A 19,123-nucleotide genomic window follows, 5' to 3' on the forward strand; every position below is an offset into this window, starting at 1 on the left:
GCCCTCCTCCATGCCCCTCTCCCCCTCCCCCCCACATCCATCAGTCCTCAGTTTTTGTCAGCATTCAAGAGTCTCTCATGGTTTGCCTCTCTCCCTTTCCCCCACCATTTCCCCCCTTCTTCTCCCCCTTGTTCCTCCGTCAAGTTCCTCCTAATCCTCCTATACGTGCAAACATAGGATATTTGTCCTTCTCTGCCTGACTTGTTTCGCTCAGCATAACACCCTCAAGGTCCATCCATGTTGCTACACGTGGCCAGATTTCATTGTTTCTCATTGCCATGTAGTATTCCATGGTATAGATAAACCACATCTTCTTGATCCATTCATCTGTTGATGGACACTTAGGCTCTTTCCATGTTTTAGCTATTGTGGAGAGCGCTGCTGTGAACATTGGGGTACATGTGCTCCTATGCATCAGCATTTCTGTGTCCCTTGGGTAAATTCCTAGCAGTGCTATTGCTGGGTCCTAGGGGAGTTCTAGTGTTAGTTTCCTGAGGAACCTCCACACTGTTTTCCAGAGGGGCTGCACCAGTTTACATTCCCACCAACAGTGTAGGAGGGTGCCTATTTCTCCACGTCCTCGCCAGCATCTAGAGTCCTCTGATTTGCTCATTTTAGCCACTCTGACTGGCGTGAGGTGGTATCTCAGTGTGGTTTTGATTTGTATTTCCCTGATGAGGAGGGATGCTGAGCATCATTTCATGTGTCTGTTGGCCATCTGGTTGTCCTCTTTGGAGAAGTGTCTGTTCATGTCTTCTGCCCCTTTCTTCACTGGGTTGTTTGTTTTTCGGGTGTGGAGTTTGGTGAGTTCCTTATAGATTCTGGATATTAACCCTTTATCTGATATGTCATTTGCAACTATTTTCCCATTCCATCGGTTGCCTATTAGTTTTGTGGGTTGTTTCCTTTGCTGTGCATATGGGATATTTTTAAAATGTTTATTTGTCTTTGAGACAGAAACAAATCATGAGCAGGAGAGGGGCAGAGGGAGGGAGATACAGAATCGGAAGCAGGCTCCAGGCTCTGAGCTGTCAGTACAGAGCCCAGTGCGGGGCTCGAACTCATGGACTGTGAGATCATGACCTGAGCCGAAGTCGGATGCTTAACCAACTGAGCTGCCCAGGCGCCCCCAGGATTATTTTTTAATAATAGCTTTATTGAGATTTAATTGATATACTCAAAATTCACCCTTTTAAGGTGTATGAATAAGGGTTTTGTACTCACTAATTTCCTTATTTGTAACTATCATCACTGTCTAATTCTGGAACATTTTCATCATCCCCAACAGAAACCCAGTGTCGCTCACCAGTCAGTCATTCCTCTCTTTTCCGCCAGCCTTAGGAAACCACTAATCTACTTTTTGTGTCTCTGGAGTTGCTTATTCTGGACATTTCATATCAGTGGGATCACATAGTATGTCCTCTTTTTGTGACTGACTTCTTTCGCTTAGCATGACGTTTCCAAGATTCGTCCATGTTGTAGCATGTGTCAGTTCTTCACTTCCTTTTGTTGCTGAACCGTCTTCCATTGCATGGCTAGAACACATTTTGTTTATCCGTCATCATTTGGCAGACAGTTGGGTTGTTTCACTCTTTTGGCCCTGGCCAAATGCAGTGTTTCACTACTTTGGTCAGTGGCTGCTATGAGCATTCTGTGAACAAGCTATTGTATGGACAGGACGTTTTCACTTATTTTGGGTATATACCTAGGAGTAGAATTGCTGGGCCATACGGTACCTCTCTGTTTAAAATTTTGAGGAACTGGCAAGCTATTTTACAAAGTGGCTACACTCTCTTAAACTCACAGTAATCATGGGAAGTGATGATTATAATTGTAGATCAGGAAATGGTGGCCCAGAGAGCTTTAAAAATCTACCTAAACTAATAAACCGTGCCTGTAATTGTCAAAATGTTGGATCATCGCAGAAGTGAGGCCTTTTCAGATTCCTTTAAGAATGTCCAGTAACCGAGATGGAAGGGGGGAGCTTGGGACCGGGGTAATGGGCCTGTCGGCCTCAAACTCTGAACATCTCAAAGGTAATTCCATAAATGGCAAAACAGATCTGTAAAAGTCACACTCCTGTTTTTCACAGTGAAAAATAGTAATTACTCCTACAATGAATGCGTATCACTTTGGAAATCAGGGAGAATGTTTAAATAAATAGAAAACATTGTGCCACTGCAAATCATAGTAGTGCAAGGATTTAGTCTATTAAATAAAGTTCACTCTTTTCCATTTGCTCTTTTGGTGGGGCTGAAGAATCCTGTGGCCCGTGGGTTTTTACAGTGCTCTCCATCTTGCAGCTTATTAAAGAGTTAGTGTTTTCGGGAAATCCATTTCTACTGGAAGACTCCCTCCCCTAACTCCTCAATAGCATGCACGCCGTGCCACACTTATTCCTAGCAGGTCTCTTCCCAGGACTGACCCCATGGGGTCGTCACAGCACAGTCTTTCCTTGAAGACAGCAAACACCCCAGCTTTGTTTCCTGTTTTAAATTATTGGGAACCGATGCCTCAGCCATGCGATTACTTATGCTTATAACTGCATTCATACATCCCATCCTTCTGTGCCAATCGCAGTAGCCTTATTGCCACCCGCAGCTCTTGGAACCATTTAACCAATCTTGACCTAGGGTCTTCTTTCAGGTTACTATCTCTGCCTATGGTCATCTCACAAATTCTTATCTAGAACCCTCATCTCTTTGACATGCGTCTCTTCTTCATGTGGATTACCAAACATTGCTTTAAAACGTATGCAGTTTCATGCCTTTCCATGACCTCTACAGTTATTACGATCATAACATTTTGGAGCTATGCACGCAGAGGACCAGCACCACAAAGCAGTTTTGACAGCAAAATGGCCTGAATACGTGAGAGACCTGGGTGGGCTCTTAGTCAACAAATGAAGTGATTGATATTCCTTGAAATAGTAAGGCAATTCAAAACACACCAACACATAACAGCTTGTGTGCAGACCCTCCCCCTCAGAGCACTGTGCGGGGTATGATGGAAGGCTGACCAGGAAGGCATCAATGGGGCGTTCTACTCTCAAAGGGGCTTATGAACACTCAAGAGGGGAAGCATGAGTGCCCAAGGGACAGGCTATACTTTTGGCTCTGCAGCTGGCCACACTGGCAAAGTATCCATTACTTGGCAAATTAGACCTGGACAGCCAGAGTGAATCATTCAGCATCTCCCTCTCGTGAGGTTTTAGGAGGTGATATGCTCACATTCGATGGTAATTATTCATCAAAGTGATGCCTGCAATGAGCAGATTTTCATTTTTGTAGAATTCTCATATAGGTCTGGCACATTCCTTGTTAATTTTATTCCTTAGCACTTTACAGATTTATTTTTGTTTCTTTCATGGTTGTTTGGCTTTCCTAGATGAAATCTATTTTTCCATTATGTTTCCAATGTAGGAAATCTATTAACTTGCATGTTGACCTTACTGCTTTTGTATTAGTTCTAATAAATTTTAAATTAACAGGGTTGGATTTATAGATAGGAAATCATTTATCTCCCAATAACAATAGTTTGGGACAGTCTTTTTTTTAAACTTTTATTTAAGGTTTCTTTTCTTCTTCTTGTCATATGTATTGATGAAATCTTCTGGTATGACCTTGAATGTGGGCATCTTTGCCTTACTCCTGACTATAATGGGGCCACTTCTCAATGTCTACTGTTAAAAAAGGATGCTTTCGATTGCTTTCTGGTAGATACCCCGTGACTAAGATAAAGCAGTTCTTTCTATCTTGATTTATTAATAGTTATGCTTTTCTTTAATGTGCAAGCCTTTGAAATTTTGTGAAATATATTTTAGCATCTGTTGAGATGACAATGTTATTTTCCTCCTCCTTTAATGTAAACACACAGAGAATTCCATCAATAGCTGTCCTGATGTTGAACCTCCTCGAATCCCTGGGATAAAGCCTACTTGATAATGATTGATTATTATGGAGTTTTTAATTTACTTTAAAGCTTTGTGATCACTCTCCATTAAAAACTACTTACCGAGTATGCCAAAATACCTAATGAACCATGAAGTTGTTTGAAATTATGGTAGGGAATACAAATAGACTAGTTGGCTATACTGTTTGCTTTTTTTCTGAGTAATTTCATTCCATGCAGACATGAGCAATGAGGTTTGATCTTAAAGAGAAATGACTTCTTGGCTGGGTAGGCCATATTTTTCCTGGTAATTCATCTGGTCTCTAACATTGAGTAGCCTTCTGGCTTAGCTTGTGTGTTTAAACAACCTGTTAGGATTCACCTAAGTCGCCACAACCATCACGTGCTGACGAAACTCCTTTTGGAGCTTGTGGAAGTTATTACAACCATGAAATTTCATTGATTTCAGTGTGTTGCATTCATCTTTGCCCGGTAATCTCCAGTTGCAGAGGCTACAGCTTTTTCTTCCACCAATTGTCAAGAGCAGTTAGTAGACTGTGGTAGTTCAGAGTATGAATTGTCTGGTTTCACACTCCAGCTCTGGCTGCCAAAACCTTAATTCTCAGTTTCATCATTTTTAGAATGAGACTATTAAAATGCCTTATGGGCTACTGTGCATATTAAATGAGTAAAGAGAAAGCACTTACAGTAGTACTCAGGGCATAGTACGTTTTATATATGTGTCAGCTGCGATTTTAAATAATCAAATCGGAGTTGTTAATTTGGCAGGAGTTTTGTTACAGACACCATTGTCTTGTGATCACACATGAAGTATTTTTTTTTTCTTATATATGACTCATGGAAACACACCCCATGTGGAATTTGACTAGTCCTTTACTCATTCAGGGCATTTCTGAAAATAGGCAGTTTTGTTTGACTAAGTGTTTTTCCAGTAAAAAAAAAGGGGGGGGGGAGGTGGCTGATTTTTCCAAAATATTTTACGTTTTGGAAAACTCAGAAGGAGAAGATTGAAGCTGATTACCAGAATAGGCCAATCTGTCTACTGATGTGAAGAGAAGAATCATTAAACATTGGTCACCTATAGTCAACCAGCAGTGGAGCTTAGAAAAGATGAGTTGAGGGGCAGGTGGTAACCCCCACCTCTCACCGCACCCCATGGGGGTCTTCTGCATGTTGCCTAGGAGAGTTAGCAGTTAGCTGAAGTTGCTTATCGGGGGACTCAAGATGGAAGACTTTTATCTCTCCTTCTATTCTGAATGACAGGCTTGCTGGATAGAGGATTCTTGGCTGCATATTTTTTTCTGTTCATCACATTGAAGATATCCTGCCATTCATTTCTGGCCTGAAAAGTTTCAATAGATAAGTCTGTAACCACTCTGATAGGTTTCCCTTTGTATGTTAGGGCCCTTTTATCCCTAGCTGCTTTCAAAATTCTCTCTTTGTCCTTATGTTTTGCCAGTTTCACTATGATATGTCATGCAGAAGATCGATTCAAGTTACGTCTGAGGGGAGTTCTCTGTGCGTCTTGGATCTGAATGTCAGTTTCCTTCCCCAGATCGGGGAAGTTCTCTGCTATAATTTGTTCAAGGACTCCTTCAGCACCTTTCCTTCTCTCTTCCTTTTCTAGAATTCCTATGAGACGGATATTGTTCCATTTGATTGTATTGCTCAGCTCTTGAACTCTCCTTTTGTGTTCCTGGATCAGTTTTTCTCTCTTTTTCTCAGCTTCCTCTTTTTCTATAATTGTGTCTTCTAATTCACCTATTCTCTCTGCCTCTTCAATCTGCACATTGGATGCCTCCATTTTATTAGGGAGATTGTGTGTGGGCTGTGCTCCCAGACTCCTTGGGTTCAGATCTGAGCTTCACCACTGCTCACCAGCCAGTTGACCTTCGATATGTTTCCATTGCTTCAGTTTTCTCATCTGTAAAATGGTGATGATAATAATAATTAACTCATAGAACTTGGGGGAGAGTTTTTAAGAGAAAATCCCTGTTCGGGGCCAACAGAGGACCCGGCACACAGGAAGTGGTCCATCGGTGGTTTGTCACTTAGCACAAGGCATTTATTGTTTGTGATCTTTGCTCTAGTCTGCAGGTCATCATATCTCCGGCTGGGCAGCATGTCCTACATGTAAGTTTGATGACAGAGGAGTTCACTGCCTTTGATTTTTAAAACAACTCAGCAGGTTTTTAGTATGTTCACAGGATTCATAGATGTGTGCAACCATCACCCCAGTCAATTTGAGAACATTTAGACCCCTTCAGAAAGAAACCTCACACCTTTTAGCTCTCACCTCCCTGCACACACACCCCACTTTCCTTGCTAGCCCTAAGCGACCATTAATTTCCTTTCTGTCTCTAGAGTTTCGCCTATTCTGGACCTTTCCTGTGAATGGAAGTCTAAATATTTGGTCCTTTGTGACTGGCGTCTTTCATGTAGTTTAATGTTTTCAAGCTTCATTTGTGTTGTAGCCTGTATCAGTGCATGATCCCTTTTTATGGCTGAATAATATTCCACTGGATTCATAGAACATGTTTTGTTTATCCCTCATCCACTCATGGACATTTGGTCTGTTTTTACCTTTTGACCAACAGGAATAATGCTGCAGTGACCATTCATGTATAAGGTTTTGCGTGGGCATATATGTTCAATTCATGTACAAGTTTTTGCATGGGCCTATGTGTTCCGTTCTCTTGGGTATGTACCTAGGAACAGAATTATTGGTTCGTATCCCATATGAGGAACTGTCAGACCGTTTTCCAAAGTGGCCACACCATTTTAACATTCCCACTAGCAGTGCATGAAGGTTCCAGTTTTTCTACCTCCTTGCCAATGCTTGTTACTGTCTATCTTTTTAATCATGGCCATCCTAATAGGTATGAAGTGGTGTATCATTGTGGTTTTGACTTTAATTTCCCTAATGGGTAATGATTGCAAGCATCTTTTCATGTGTTTATTGGCCATTTGTAGGTCTTCTTTGGGAAAATGTCTGTTGCGATCCTATTTTTAAATTAGGTTGTCTTTTTAAGTACTGAGCTGCAACGCCGGTCATTATCATTAAGCTACTCTCTGGTGGGCCAGTGCTGCTCACATGTCTGTGCACAGAGGTCTTGTAGATCCCTGGTTAAAATACAGATTCTGCTTCAAAAGGTTCAGTGTGGGGCCCCAGGGTTTACATTTCCCAATAGTGCTGCTGTCCAGGGACCCTACTCAAGTATAAAACAAAATTATAGTATTTCCAGGGGCTTGATTTCCTCCACAGTGTGAAAGATCCACAGGAAACACAAGTTCAGAAAAGAGGCTGGCATTGAAAAACGCAACTTAGCAAGGTTAATTGTGAACACAGGGGTTTGTTCAGACGAGTTGCTTTTTTTCATCTCTATCACTCATAGTTTCCTCACCTGCCTTCTGGGATGTATTATTTCACTTCTGGAGGTATGTTTCTGGCCTTTAATGAGCCCTGGCCATAGTTGAGCCTTGGTGCCGGGGCTGCTGGTATCATTTGGAGGTGCTGTATGTTCTGCTGTTGAGACATTAAAATGGAAACTACGAGGCCAGAAATGATTTCTCTGGGGATGCACATACATGGTTAGAGCTCATAACGGACCTGTCAACATCTTCTCCTCTGCCCCTCCTTGGGTGAGATTTTGTCTCCTGACGCCGTTTTGAATGACACTTTCACAAGTCCCGAGCTTCGTACCTTTTACAGTAAAATATTTGCCCAGATGAAGTCATCTCCTTTCGGAGATTTCTCTCTGAAAATGCAGCTAAACCCTCAAGCTGTGAGGAATTATAATAATTCATTTAGAGATACCTTTTGGGCAGCTGGAAGCACTGGGAATTTTCTAGACTGTAACTTTGGGGACGTTAGGTGGACTGGAGACCTCTACCCCCAGAGAGGTGACCTTTAGGGAATTTGTCATAGCCTAAGGTGAGGGGGACTGTGGGAGGTGGGTTTATTTATCAAGTGACTTCATCAAGATCTTATTTCTGGGGCTTGAAATAATTAAGTTTTGTACACATATTGATGAAATTGGAAAATACTTACCCTGAAGTAACATGACTGTAATTTTTAAATTTAGCTGAAATAGCAAAATTAATTTATAAAGTTATAATATAGTAATACTGTGGTATCACCAAGCAGATAGCGCTGTGAGGTAAGGATTTGTAATCTTTTCTTTATTTCTCAGTTTGGAAGGCAAGTAGAGGTGCTTCATAATCTGGCCTTGAAATTGTTTACTTTCTCCAAGTGGGCCCGTGCTTCTCCAAATGTTTCTCTAAGGAAAGTGCCCTTGAGTAAAAGCAGCATCTTCAGTTATGGTAGCCAAAAAGATCCTCCACACATACCGAGTTGAAGTGATAACCCGGAGAAATAATATCCTGTTATTGGGACGGTGGAATCTCCATCTTGCTATTCGCTGGCTGGCCTTAGGAGAGGGGAGACAGGGCGCCCCTGCCTGGGCACGGGGACCCTGGGGGCCACTCTGTCCTGAGACAGCAGTGCTGCCTTTACATCTTTGTCACACGGAGCCTCCATTCCTTTACTCCTCCTTAAAAAGTGTCGAAGTGCCCCGTTCTCCTCCCCTCCCTCCCCATCCCTCCTCTCCTTCCCTTCTTTCTTTTTCATCCTTTGAAATTTAGTGAGCTCATTCATGCATGCTAGTGAAGGTGCCAGACATTAGAACGTAGTGTCCCCTTGAAACGATGCCCATGGGATGGGCAGCCTTCACCCAGTGGTAGGCTGGGGACCATAAAGGGGGGAAGCCGGTGTGGGCAGAAGGAGAATGAGTTCCCTTTTGGCTGTGTGATTTTCAGAGCCGGGGGGCCATTCCAATCGAGGTGTCTCATCGGTAGCTGTAGAGCTGAGAAGAGGGCTTGAGAGGTGGAAATCACAAAACGAAACGAATCTAACAAAATGGATTGTAACAAGGCTAAATAAAAATTCATAAAGATAAATGCAGAAAAACCATCTGTATCAATCCTGGATAGAAGAGAGACAACCTAAAATTAGGTTTATGTGTTCTAACTAAGAATCTGTTGTCAATGTACGCTGACTTATTGAGGCAATTTCCGAAAAATAAATGTTTTCTCGGATTGCGTTAATAGAAGTATAGCATCTAGAATTAGGGAGGTCATTGTTACGCTGTATTATAGGTGGGTCAAGACTACGATTAGAATAATGCATTTAGCTCTTAACTCATGAGCTGTACAAAAATGAGAGGCAGGCTGGATTTGGCAAACCCATGATCCATAGACTTCTCTTGTACTAAACAGCCACTTATTACATCTAACACTACTCCTAGGTGTGTAATCTTGGCCAAGTTTGTTAGGAAAACATTTATACTCACATCACAAGGGTGACTGTATGAGGATTAAATGTGGAAGCACATGTCAAGCCCTTGGTACAGTGCCTGACACATAATAGCCTGAGATACCAACTAAGTGGAAGTGCCCATCAGTGGGTTTCTTTGGTCGCATGATCTTGGGTAATCCCTTCAACATTCTGGGCTTCTGTTCTTCTGAAAAGAAAAGGGAGTGTGGTCTGATAAGATGATTCCAGAAGCCATTTCTTCCTGATGGCAAGTGCTTGAGAATTCCTGAAGCTCCCTCCCCGGTCATGAGTGTCCACTGGCGTCACAGGGGGAAGCCAGTATGTCAGAGCTAGTGAGCATGGGAGCAGCCCTCACATGGTGGTGGATGAGCAGTTGGCAGGCAGTCACCCCCCTTCGCATACTCCTGAAGCGTGTCAGCCGCGCCTCACACGGTCACCCTGCAGGACTAACTCCCGGTTGCCTTCGGCGACGGCTGCCTTGTTAACTGACATTTATTGACTTCTTTCCCTTCTCTGTCTCACTTCTTCACTTCCCCTACTTGTGTTTCCTGGTGTCACCTCCTGTGGTAGGCAGAGGATTGGCTCCTGATGTCCAAGAGATGTCCATGTCCCCATCCCAGAATCGTGACCGTGCTACCTTACGTGGCAAGAGGGACTTTACACATGTGGATTCAATTAAGCCTCTGTAGCTGGAGAGAGGGGCCTGGGTTATCCAGGTGGGCCCAGCGGAGTCGCCTACAGGTGAGACGGGGAGGCGGGGCAGCCAGATTCGGCAAAGGAGGCATGATGACCGGAGAGAGAGAGAGAGATTGGGAAATGCTCCGATGCTGCCTTTGAAGATGGACAGAGGCCACCAACAAGGAAATGCAGGTGGCTTCTAGAAAAGGCGAGGACATGGGTTCCCCTGGAGTCTCCAAGAGGGAACACAGCCCCCGCCAACACGGTGGTTCTAGCCCATAAACTATTTGTCCACGAATCTTTGCTTCAGCGTCTGCTTCCAGGAGAACCCAAATGAAGACACTTCCCCGTCTGACATTGTATGTTTGTTTCTATCTCGATTAAACTATCCATGCTTTTTCATTGTTTCATAGCAGTTGGTTATTGTGTACTTCGATGTACTTGGTGTTGCTCTAACGCTAGTGAGAAAGAGGGAATAGACTCACTTCTTCCCCGTGTGGAGTTTACCATCTAACCATGGAAATAAGCCACAGATAATTCTAGCCTGTGCCTTGTGCTAGTTGGTGCTTTTTTAAAAAAAATTTTTAAATGTTTTATTTATTTCTGAGAGAGGGAGAGACAGTGTGAGCAGGGGAAGGTCAGAGAGAGAGGGAGATACAGAATCTGAAGCAGCCTCCAGGCTTTGAGCTGTCAGCACAGAGCCCGACATGGGGCTCAAACCCACGAACCGTGAGATCATGACCTGAGCCGAAGTTGGATGCTTAACCGACTGAGCCACCCAGGCACCCCTATTTGGTGCTTTTTATCTCAAGAGTCACGTACCCGTGAGCATTTATTAAGCTTCCACTATCAACATTGATCAGATCAATAGCACGTATAAATATATGCTATAGTCACTGCCAACAAAAAAGTGGAGTCTCAAATCTAGTTTTTAATAAAATGACAGTAATGGCCTAAAAGGGGCCCATCTGATTTTGTCAGTAAAATAAAAGGAGAACAAGGAGTTCTAAGTGAAAACAATGTAGGGATCCCATTTTAGGGAAATCGAAGCACTGATTTCACCCCCTGGTTCCCATAAAAAGCACGCAAAGTTTATTTTGTTCCCAAGGAAATTCACTGTTGTTTAGCTCCTGAACCATCAACACATTTTTTAAAAATTAAAATTTACTGCTGCATTTGGCTGCGAAACATACTGAAAGAAGGTTGAAGTCAGATTCACGAGATATGAGTTCGAATTCTGGATCCGTTACTTCATACAGCCATGTGACCTCCAGCAAAAATGTAACTGCTCTGAACTGCATGTGTTAGCCAACCACAGTGATGTGAGCCTCTAAGGTCATTTGGCCAATGGAGGCCAGCACATGCTCATGTTCCAGGCCTTTTCCTATTTTATTTTATTTATTTATTTTTCTTAAATAGTTTATTGTCAAGTTGGTTCCATATAACCCCCAGTGCTCATCCCCACAAGTGCCCTCCTCCATGCCCATCACCCCCCTTCCCCTCTCCCCCACCCCCAACAGTCCTCAGTTTGTTCTCGGCATTCAAGAGTCTCTCATGGTTTGCCTCCCTCCCTCTCCCCAACGATTTTTCCCCCTTCTTCTCCCCCACGGTCCTCCGTTAGCTTCCTCCTAATCCACCTATATGTGCAAACATATGGTATCTGTCCTTCTCTGCCTGACTTATTTCGCTCAGCATGACACCCTCAGGGTCCATCCATGTTGCTACACATGGTCTTTCCCTATTTTATAGACTTGGGCATCTAGAAGAGTAAACCTCTTCAACCTTCTGGACTCCAATTCTGGAATCCCTCTTCCATTCATTTCTGCTGGCAGGGCTGACATTCCCTCCCAGGCTTCCCTCTTTGTTCTGCATTCCCTTGCTCTAATTTCAGGCAGGGGTAGCCAACATCTGCTAACAGTTTAATCCTAAAGGTGCAGGAGTGCCTTCCAGGTCATCCCAGGTGAAAATGTCAGCAAGTGTCTCGCTGATGCAAGAGCATGTCACCTGTCTTTCCAATCGCTGTTTCCTCCCTGCCTGTGACCAGATGGGCTAAGCCAGTTCTACATGTTTTGGTCTTGGCTATGTCAGCACCTCGTGTTAAGGTTCAAATATCTCCACTCAGGCAGCCTAATTGCTGCAACAAAAAGCTAATTGCTGGAACAGTCTGAATGTTTCCGTGGCTTAACACATTAAAAGTTAATTTTTTGTGTGTTAGCCCTGGAATGACGTCAGGTGTTTGAAGGGCACACTTCCACGTGGGCATTCAAGGACTTGGGCTCCTCCCATCTCGTGGCTCCTCCATGTCCAGTCTGTATGCTTCATGGAATGGGGTGACAGTGTGGCACATCCCATGAGCCTGACCCTCAGGTGACACGCATCACTCCTGCTTGCATTCCATTGACCGGGACTCGATCATATGGCCCCATCCTAGCTGCAAGGTGTTCGGGGAAATGTGGACTCTGGGCTCAGCATAAATCCTTGGTCGTCAGTTGCCCTTTCTTCTTTGCTGTGCTTCTCTCAAAATGTTGCTATGTGGGTTAAAAATGCAAAATAGATGTAAGTTCCTTTTAGAGTAAAATTGTGCTATAAATGAAAAGGATATTTTTTCCCCCTGAAAGCAAGCTTGTTACATATTGTGGCTGCGTTCTCCTGAAGACAGTCAGGCACCTAGTAAGTTAATGATTTGGGCCGTCATCACCAGGTCTTCACATTGCTCTTATGGGAGAATGCCTACCCAGTTCCAAACTACTGGCCTCAAAATAGGTTCTTGGAACGTATTTCATAAGTCAGTAGCTTCCTCTACAAGCTTTGTAGAGTGCATGTTCATTTTGATTCGATTTCTCCTTTATCATCGTTTAATTCAAATGTATATTTACTTTGTGGCTTTATGCTAATTTCACGTCTTGTCTGTATTAGTGCTAAGGTGCAGTTGCCTCTCAGCCTTGACTTCCAGAGCCCACCGGTGACACTTGTTGCCCACTCCATGTCAAGGACCCTCTAAGTACATTCTCATTTTAATCCTCCCAGTAATGCTGCAAGGTATGCATGGTTACCTCTATTTGATTATTGAGAAAACCAACTTAGAGAGTGTAACTATGTAGTCTTCTATTGCTTTGTGACAAATTACTCAAAACTTAGTGGCCTTGTTCTGTACTAGAGGCTCTTGGGGGAGAATCATTTGTGAGCTCATTCAGGTTGTTGGCAGAACTCGGTTCCTTGTGGCTGTAGGACTGAGGTCTCTGCTGCCTTGCTGGCTGTAGGCTTGGGCTCTTTCTCAGCTTGGAGAGGTCAGCAGCCTTCCTTGGCTCATGGTCCCTCCATCTTTAAAGCCAGAAATGGTGTGTCAAGTCCTTCTCATGGTTGCAATCTCTCCCACTTCTGCTTTAAATTTTTTTTAAATTTTATTTTAATTCCAGTATAGTTAACATACAGTGTTATATTAGTTTCAGGTATACACTATCATGGTTCACCAATTCTATTCATTACTCGGCGCTCATTATGAGAAGTGTACTCTTTAATTCCTATCACATATTTCACACGGACTTCTGCCTTTTGAAGGGCACAGCCAGATAATCTCCACATCCTAAGGTTAAGTGACTTGGGACTTTACTTACATCTATAAAATCCCTTTGTAACAGTACCTAGATTAGTGTTTGATTGATTAACCAGAGGATGGGAATCTTGTGGGGGCCATGTTTAGAATTCTGCCTGCCCCAGTAACTAAATTGCCTCAATTCGCACAGCTAGAGAGTTGGAAAACAAGCTTTTGGAACCAAATCTACCCAGACATCTTCTTCTGTCTACCAGGCTGCCCTTCTTGCAGAAGGGAGTGGTGGGCAATACCTAAAGAGAATGTCCAACCCCAATTCCTAACCTAGAGGCATATAATCTAAGTAATTCCTACATTAAAAAATTATAGCTTTAATATTTTAAGATTGTGTATCAAAGTAATACTGGCTCTTTTCCAAATGCCACCACTGGAGAGATGGTATGATTGTGGGATACACAGACAGATCTGGATAAATTCCAAGAGCTACCGTTCATTCATTCTGAAATGCCAAGCCTCAGCTTCAGCACTGTATAATGGGATAATAATAGTATCTTCTGGCTGCATCGAGAGACTGAAGCAATGACACTTGTAAGTGATTTTCATAGTTTCTGGGACATAGAAAGCACTCAGTTCTTAACCATCACCTTCACCAGCATTACCCTCATCATCGTGTTGTGGGTCTCGCTAGCCATCAGCCCCGACAGCAAGTACGTAGTAAGTGTATCAAGTAACGATAGCCCATATAATGACGTGCAAAGCAAATCATATTCATTTCTCAAGTGGGAAGAAGACTGATGCCCAGGATCTCATTGTTAACTTGACTTTGCTTCTGAAACCTCAGCTGTGGACTCGTAAGTTTAAGAACTTGGTAATTTTTCCATCTCTTGGAGACTCGGGAATAAAAGGAAGGGGGATTTCTCTGCCGCTCGTGTAATTGAGAGTTGGCCTGCTTGGTTCGGATTCTGCCAGTCACTTCACTGGCAGATATAAGATTCATGTCATAATTCACGAGCCCTTGGGTCACTTTCAGAGCCCCCTCTCCATGCTTCCTTCTCCTTTTCCCTCTTGATCCAAGGCCCATTATTGTCAGGTCTCTAACATATGTTTCATTTTACTTTTACTCCAGACTCGAGCTTGCTGTAAACAAGAAATTTATTTTTAGTATTTCTGCTCTGCATTTTATTCAGATCTTTTCTCTCTCTGCATTTGCACCACATTCCCGGGCTGCTGGGAAGCCAGCTCTTTAAATGTGAGAAAACGAAATGTCACGGAATGAAGGCTTGGTGGCGACCAACAGAAGGGCCTGTTGTGTCCTATGTGGGAGGAAGCTGGAGACCCCTGGATGGTTTAAGCAGAAATTCGAATGAGGAATTATGAAGGACAGCGGCGGTAGGAGGAACGCCCAGGACAGTTTCTAAGCAGTGCTTGCTAAAGACAACGTGGGGTTGCCCAGACCTCCGCTAGGATCGGAGCGTGTGGGTGGGAGAGGCCACCGGGGCGCAGACACTCACCCGCCCCCCGCAGCCTCTAGAAATCAGCAGTGGAAATGTTCTGGGCACGCCAGTGTCACGGTTTGTGCTGCAGTCCGTGCTTTGGGTTTAATCACCTTACATCAGTGCTATGTATTATTCAAACGTAGGGAGAGGAGACCAATTTCTAATGAACCAAACCTTGTGAAAGCCTTCTGGCTCTGCTACCTGCCCCCAGCATTGAACCAAGCCGCCTGTGACATCTTCGCAAGGCAACGCACCCCTCTTGCTTTCCGTGTTAAGCTTTTAGCATTCTCACCGTCTAAGTCAGCGTTTCTCCACCGTGCCCCTCTGACATTTGAGGTCACATTCTTGGGTTTCCCTCAGCATCTTCTCTACCCCTGGACAGCGGGGACCTCCTGAAGCCCTGCTCCTGAGGGCTCTTTTGGGGTTTTTTTCTGATGATGGGAAGTGCTGGGGTGTTAATGCCTATGATAGCGGCCCCGGGAGGTGGTGGATGGGGAGCCGCTGGAGAGCTGGGGCGACTGCGGGGCGTGGTGCACAGCGTCTCCCCGCCCTCTCTGGCGGGATCGAGCCCCAGTACCCGCAGAAGTGACTTGTTGGATAACGCACCTCTCTCGATGTCTGCCCCTTCTCTGACTCCCCTCCCACGTAAACTGTATACTTTCACATCCTTGTCTCAGGGCCCACTTGTAGGGAACCCAAGCTGAGATTCCGTGTTCCAAACACTGCCATTCGGCACGTTGAGAGAAACCTTGAGCTACTTTGCCGAGATCTGTCCACGAAACGCCGTCGATCAGTGTTGTCACCAAGTGCTCGAAGGCCTGCGCTCTGGGTGGGCCAGGCCGCGCTGGGGATGGGTGTGCGCTGCTGTGTGTGTCTGCGCTGCTGTGGACATTGTTATTTCTCGTGGGTTTGTTCTGAGGAAGGCTTTTGGAAATTGTGTTTTCCCACAAGTTCCACAAATGTTTCCACATTTTAGAAATTGTTTGAGCTCTAAGCTGTGACTTTGAAAGTCAAACAGTTTTGGCTGGTGCTATTATTTTTAAAGAAACAAAGCAGTTTTGTTTTGTTTTTAATTTTGGCTTTTGTTATGCTTTGCGATCCTTTTGTGCTCTGAGGGCCTTGACTTCCTTTGTTTAGTGCGGGGCTTTGCAGAATGCTCATGGAAGTATTTGGTAGACATTTTTATACAGATAACATTGCAGTGAATTTTCCCGGTAATACTTTACAGTCTAAAGCCCTTATACATATAATGTTTCTTTTAATCCTCACCAAAACCTGGTATGATAGGATCAGCATCACGCTGTAATGAAAGAGAAAGCCAAGTCCCAAAAAGTTGAAGTGAGTTTCTGTTTAGCACTTTTATCTAGTCATGAGTTAACCTAGAAGTTTCATTAATGTGATCAGCGATTCTTCAAAGAACGCAAGGAAGGACCATATACCCTCCGAGGGGTACAGAGCTGTAGGATGTGGGGGAACTTGGGGAGGAGAGGACAGCCCTTAGCAGCAGCTAGCGCTCAGAGAAGAGGAACACGCGTGAGTCAGAGACTATAGCAGCATTTTCCCAGGTGCTTTTCTGACCTTCCAGGAAACCTTCACTATTGCCGTCAGTCTCCAGCGACCTCTCGGCACCGCGAAAGCTGTGCTCCGTCTTTCTTGCATCAGCAGCTAGGAGAGCGAGGCACCGCCGTATTGGCTCACACAATCTAGTGCAAGTCTTTGTCTTGCTTGTGCTAGGGCTGTACCCGGCGTGACGAGGAAGTACGCGACTATTCCAAATGTCGACGTTGGATTTTGAGGCGAGGCCCAGAGCGAGTTGGTTCTCTTCCTGCCGGGGACTGGAATCTACCCTCTGATACCCAGCTCGGCGTCCGGGTCCCCACTGGCAGTTGCCATCCCTGAGATTGAGCTCAATCCGATTTCTTGAGCCTTTGCCCGTTGCCCACTGTTGGTAGCAGGGTTCCTGCTGTGGAATCTAATTACCTCCTTTGGGCCCTTCTGCCGACAATGAACCAGGATTTATTTGGAAAACAGAAAACCCTTAGCCGTTTCGAGAAGAAAGTGATCTGATACAAGAGTTGGAGGCTTACTAATTAACGGTAAAGACGGAGGCCACCTTTATAGAAATCGGGCAGATAGTAACACTAAGAAAGAACCGCTGACGATCTCAGCTACCTGCCGTACCCAGAAGCATCTGGCAACACCTCCCACTGGTCATCTGCCGAAGTCCACGCACCTGCGTGCCACCACCACATTGGGCATTGACTTCTCTTCTGCCTCGTGAGTGTGTCCTATCTGTGTGACCTCACTCTGAACCGCGATGGCACAGAGTCTGGAGAAGGTAGCTCACAGGCTTCTAGCCTCGGAGATACAGGGAACAGCATTAAAGAAAGAACATGGTGCTGAGTAGCTTACTGATAGTGCAGGCTATATCCTGTCTCTAGAAATTTTCTGAAGCTGAGTTTTGAGCCTGGGACTCTTAAAGAGGAGGATGTTATTCCTCCAAATCAAAGGTGCTAAGAAAAACATTTCTTATGTGGACCAGGCCAATAGAAATAAGAGCAACTGGGAACATGATGGCCCTCAAAGTTAAGATTCTGTAATGGTGGCCTTGCAGACGCCACTACCCCAGAAGGTCTGGCATGGTCCAGCCATGGTCAGCCCCACCGTGTTCTTCAGCGTCACCATGAATGGTGAGCCCTCAGGCTATGTCTCCTTCGAGCTGTTTGGAGACAAAGTTCCAAAGACAGCAGAAAACGTTCGTGCTCTGAGCACTGGGGAGAAAGGATTTGGCTATAAAGGTTCCTGCTTGCGCAGGATTATTTCGGGATTTCTATACCAGAGCAGTGCCTGTACATGCCATAATGGCACTGGCGGCAAGGCCATGTACGGGGAGAAACCTGATGATGAGAATTTTATCCTGAAACACACGGGCCCTGGCATCTTGTCCACGGCACACGCTGGACCCGACACAAATGCTTCCCAGGTTTTCATCTGCTCCGCCAGGACCGAGTGGTTGGATGGCAAGCATGTGGCCTCTGGCAAGGTGAAAGACGGCAGGGATGTTGCAGAAGCCATGGAGCGCGTTGGGTCCAGGAATGGCAAGGCCAACAAGATCATGATTGCTGACCGTGGACAAATCGAATAAACTTGACTTGTGTTTTATCTTAACTACCAGACCATTTCTTCTGTCGCTCAGGAAGGCACCTCTTCACCCCCGTCTGCTAGACACAGCCTATCATCTCTGTGCTGTCCCTGAAGTTCGATGGGTTCTGTATGTTCCTAATCTTCCCCTCCAAGTCTAGCTGGATCGTGGAGTTACGTTTATGATAATGAAATGAAAACTAAACAGCAACGATAACGCCAACAAAAGATTCTGTAATGGTTGTAATAGTTGTGGATGTGAAACAGGAGGAAAGCAGGAACTAGTTCAAGCAGAACTACCGGGAAAATTGGGCAACTCTCATACCCACAGCCTTACGCCGCACAGTATAGTTGGACCCCGAGATTTCCTTACCTCCTGGTAGAATATGTTCCACACTTCAGTCAGCTGAGTGTCTGCTCTACTCCCGGATGCCACGGTCAGAGTCTTGGATAAGTTTTAGGATAAGTCCGCTCCTCCGGAGAGAAGCCTCCAGGAGGCGACAGGGACTGGCTAGAGGGTCATCCCTGGATACCTGCTCCATCACACCAGTCGTCCAGGGCATGGGGCCTGGCTGAGAGTGCTAAAACCACTCTGGGGGTTGCTTTTAGTGGCATATTCTACGTGCCATCTGATTCACAACATTTGCTTCCAGAAGCTGTGCTTTTGGCCTAGGTACAAGACTACAAGGCTGAAGCCTCCATGAAATTGACCTAATGCTGTTTAAAACTGTTACTGCTTCTTGCGAGTCATAAAGTCTGATTTACTCCTCACAGAGTGCTAGTAATCAGGTTTCTTTTCATCACAAAGTAAAATAGTCTTTGCATATTCATGATTAGGTATTGGGAAGGAATTTTACCTAAGCACCTAGGGACTCTTGATTTAATCTAACTGAAATATTAACCTCAATTTTTTAAAATATGTCAATAATAATACTTCTAATTTATGTCTTCTGAGTAATTTGTATTGGAATTATAATCAATATTATTCTAAAGATTAAAAAAATTCTGGTT

The 19,123-nt window shown here is 44.5% G+C and overlaps 2 protein-coding genes across 2 annotated transcripts in view; both read left to right on the forward strand.

Moving 5' to 3' along the window:
- Nucleotides 1-19,123, forward strand: part of ARHGAP6 (Rho GTPase activating protein 6) — a 469,960-nt gene that overhangs the window by 75,883 nt on the left and 374,954 nt on the right. The gene's annotated exons all lie outside the window — the stretch shown is intronic.
- LOC120233142 (peptidyl-prolyl cis-trans isomerase A-like) lies at nucleotides 17,622-18,116 on the forward strand. Its single transcript, XM_039234273.1, has one exon. It carries the CDS (start codon nucleotides 17,622-17,624, stop codon nucleotides 18,114-18,116), a length of 495 nt encoding a protein of 164 aa, XP_039090204.1.

This window comes from Hyaena hyaena, unplaced genomic scaffold (genome assembly GCF_003009895.1).
Source record: "Hyaena hyaena isolate Hyena2069 unplaced genomic scaffold, ASM300989v1 scaffold_85, whole genome shotgun sequence".
In the NCBI taxonomy this organism is placed as follows: domain Eukaryota; kingdom Metazoa; phylum Chordata; class Mammalia; order Carnivora; family Hyaenidae; genus Hyaena; species Hyaena hyaena.

Coding starts and splice junctions, on each gene's coding strand:
- LOC120233142 (XM_039234273.1), top strand. CDS start 17,622: ATGGTCAGCCCCACCGTGTTCTTCAGCGTCACCATGAATGGTGAGCCC.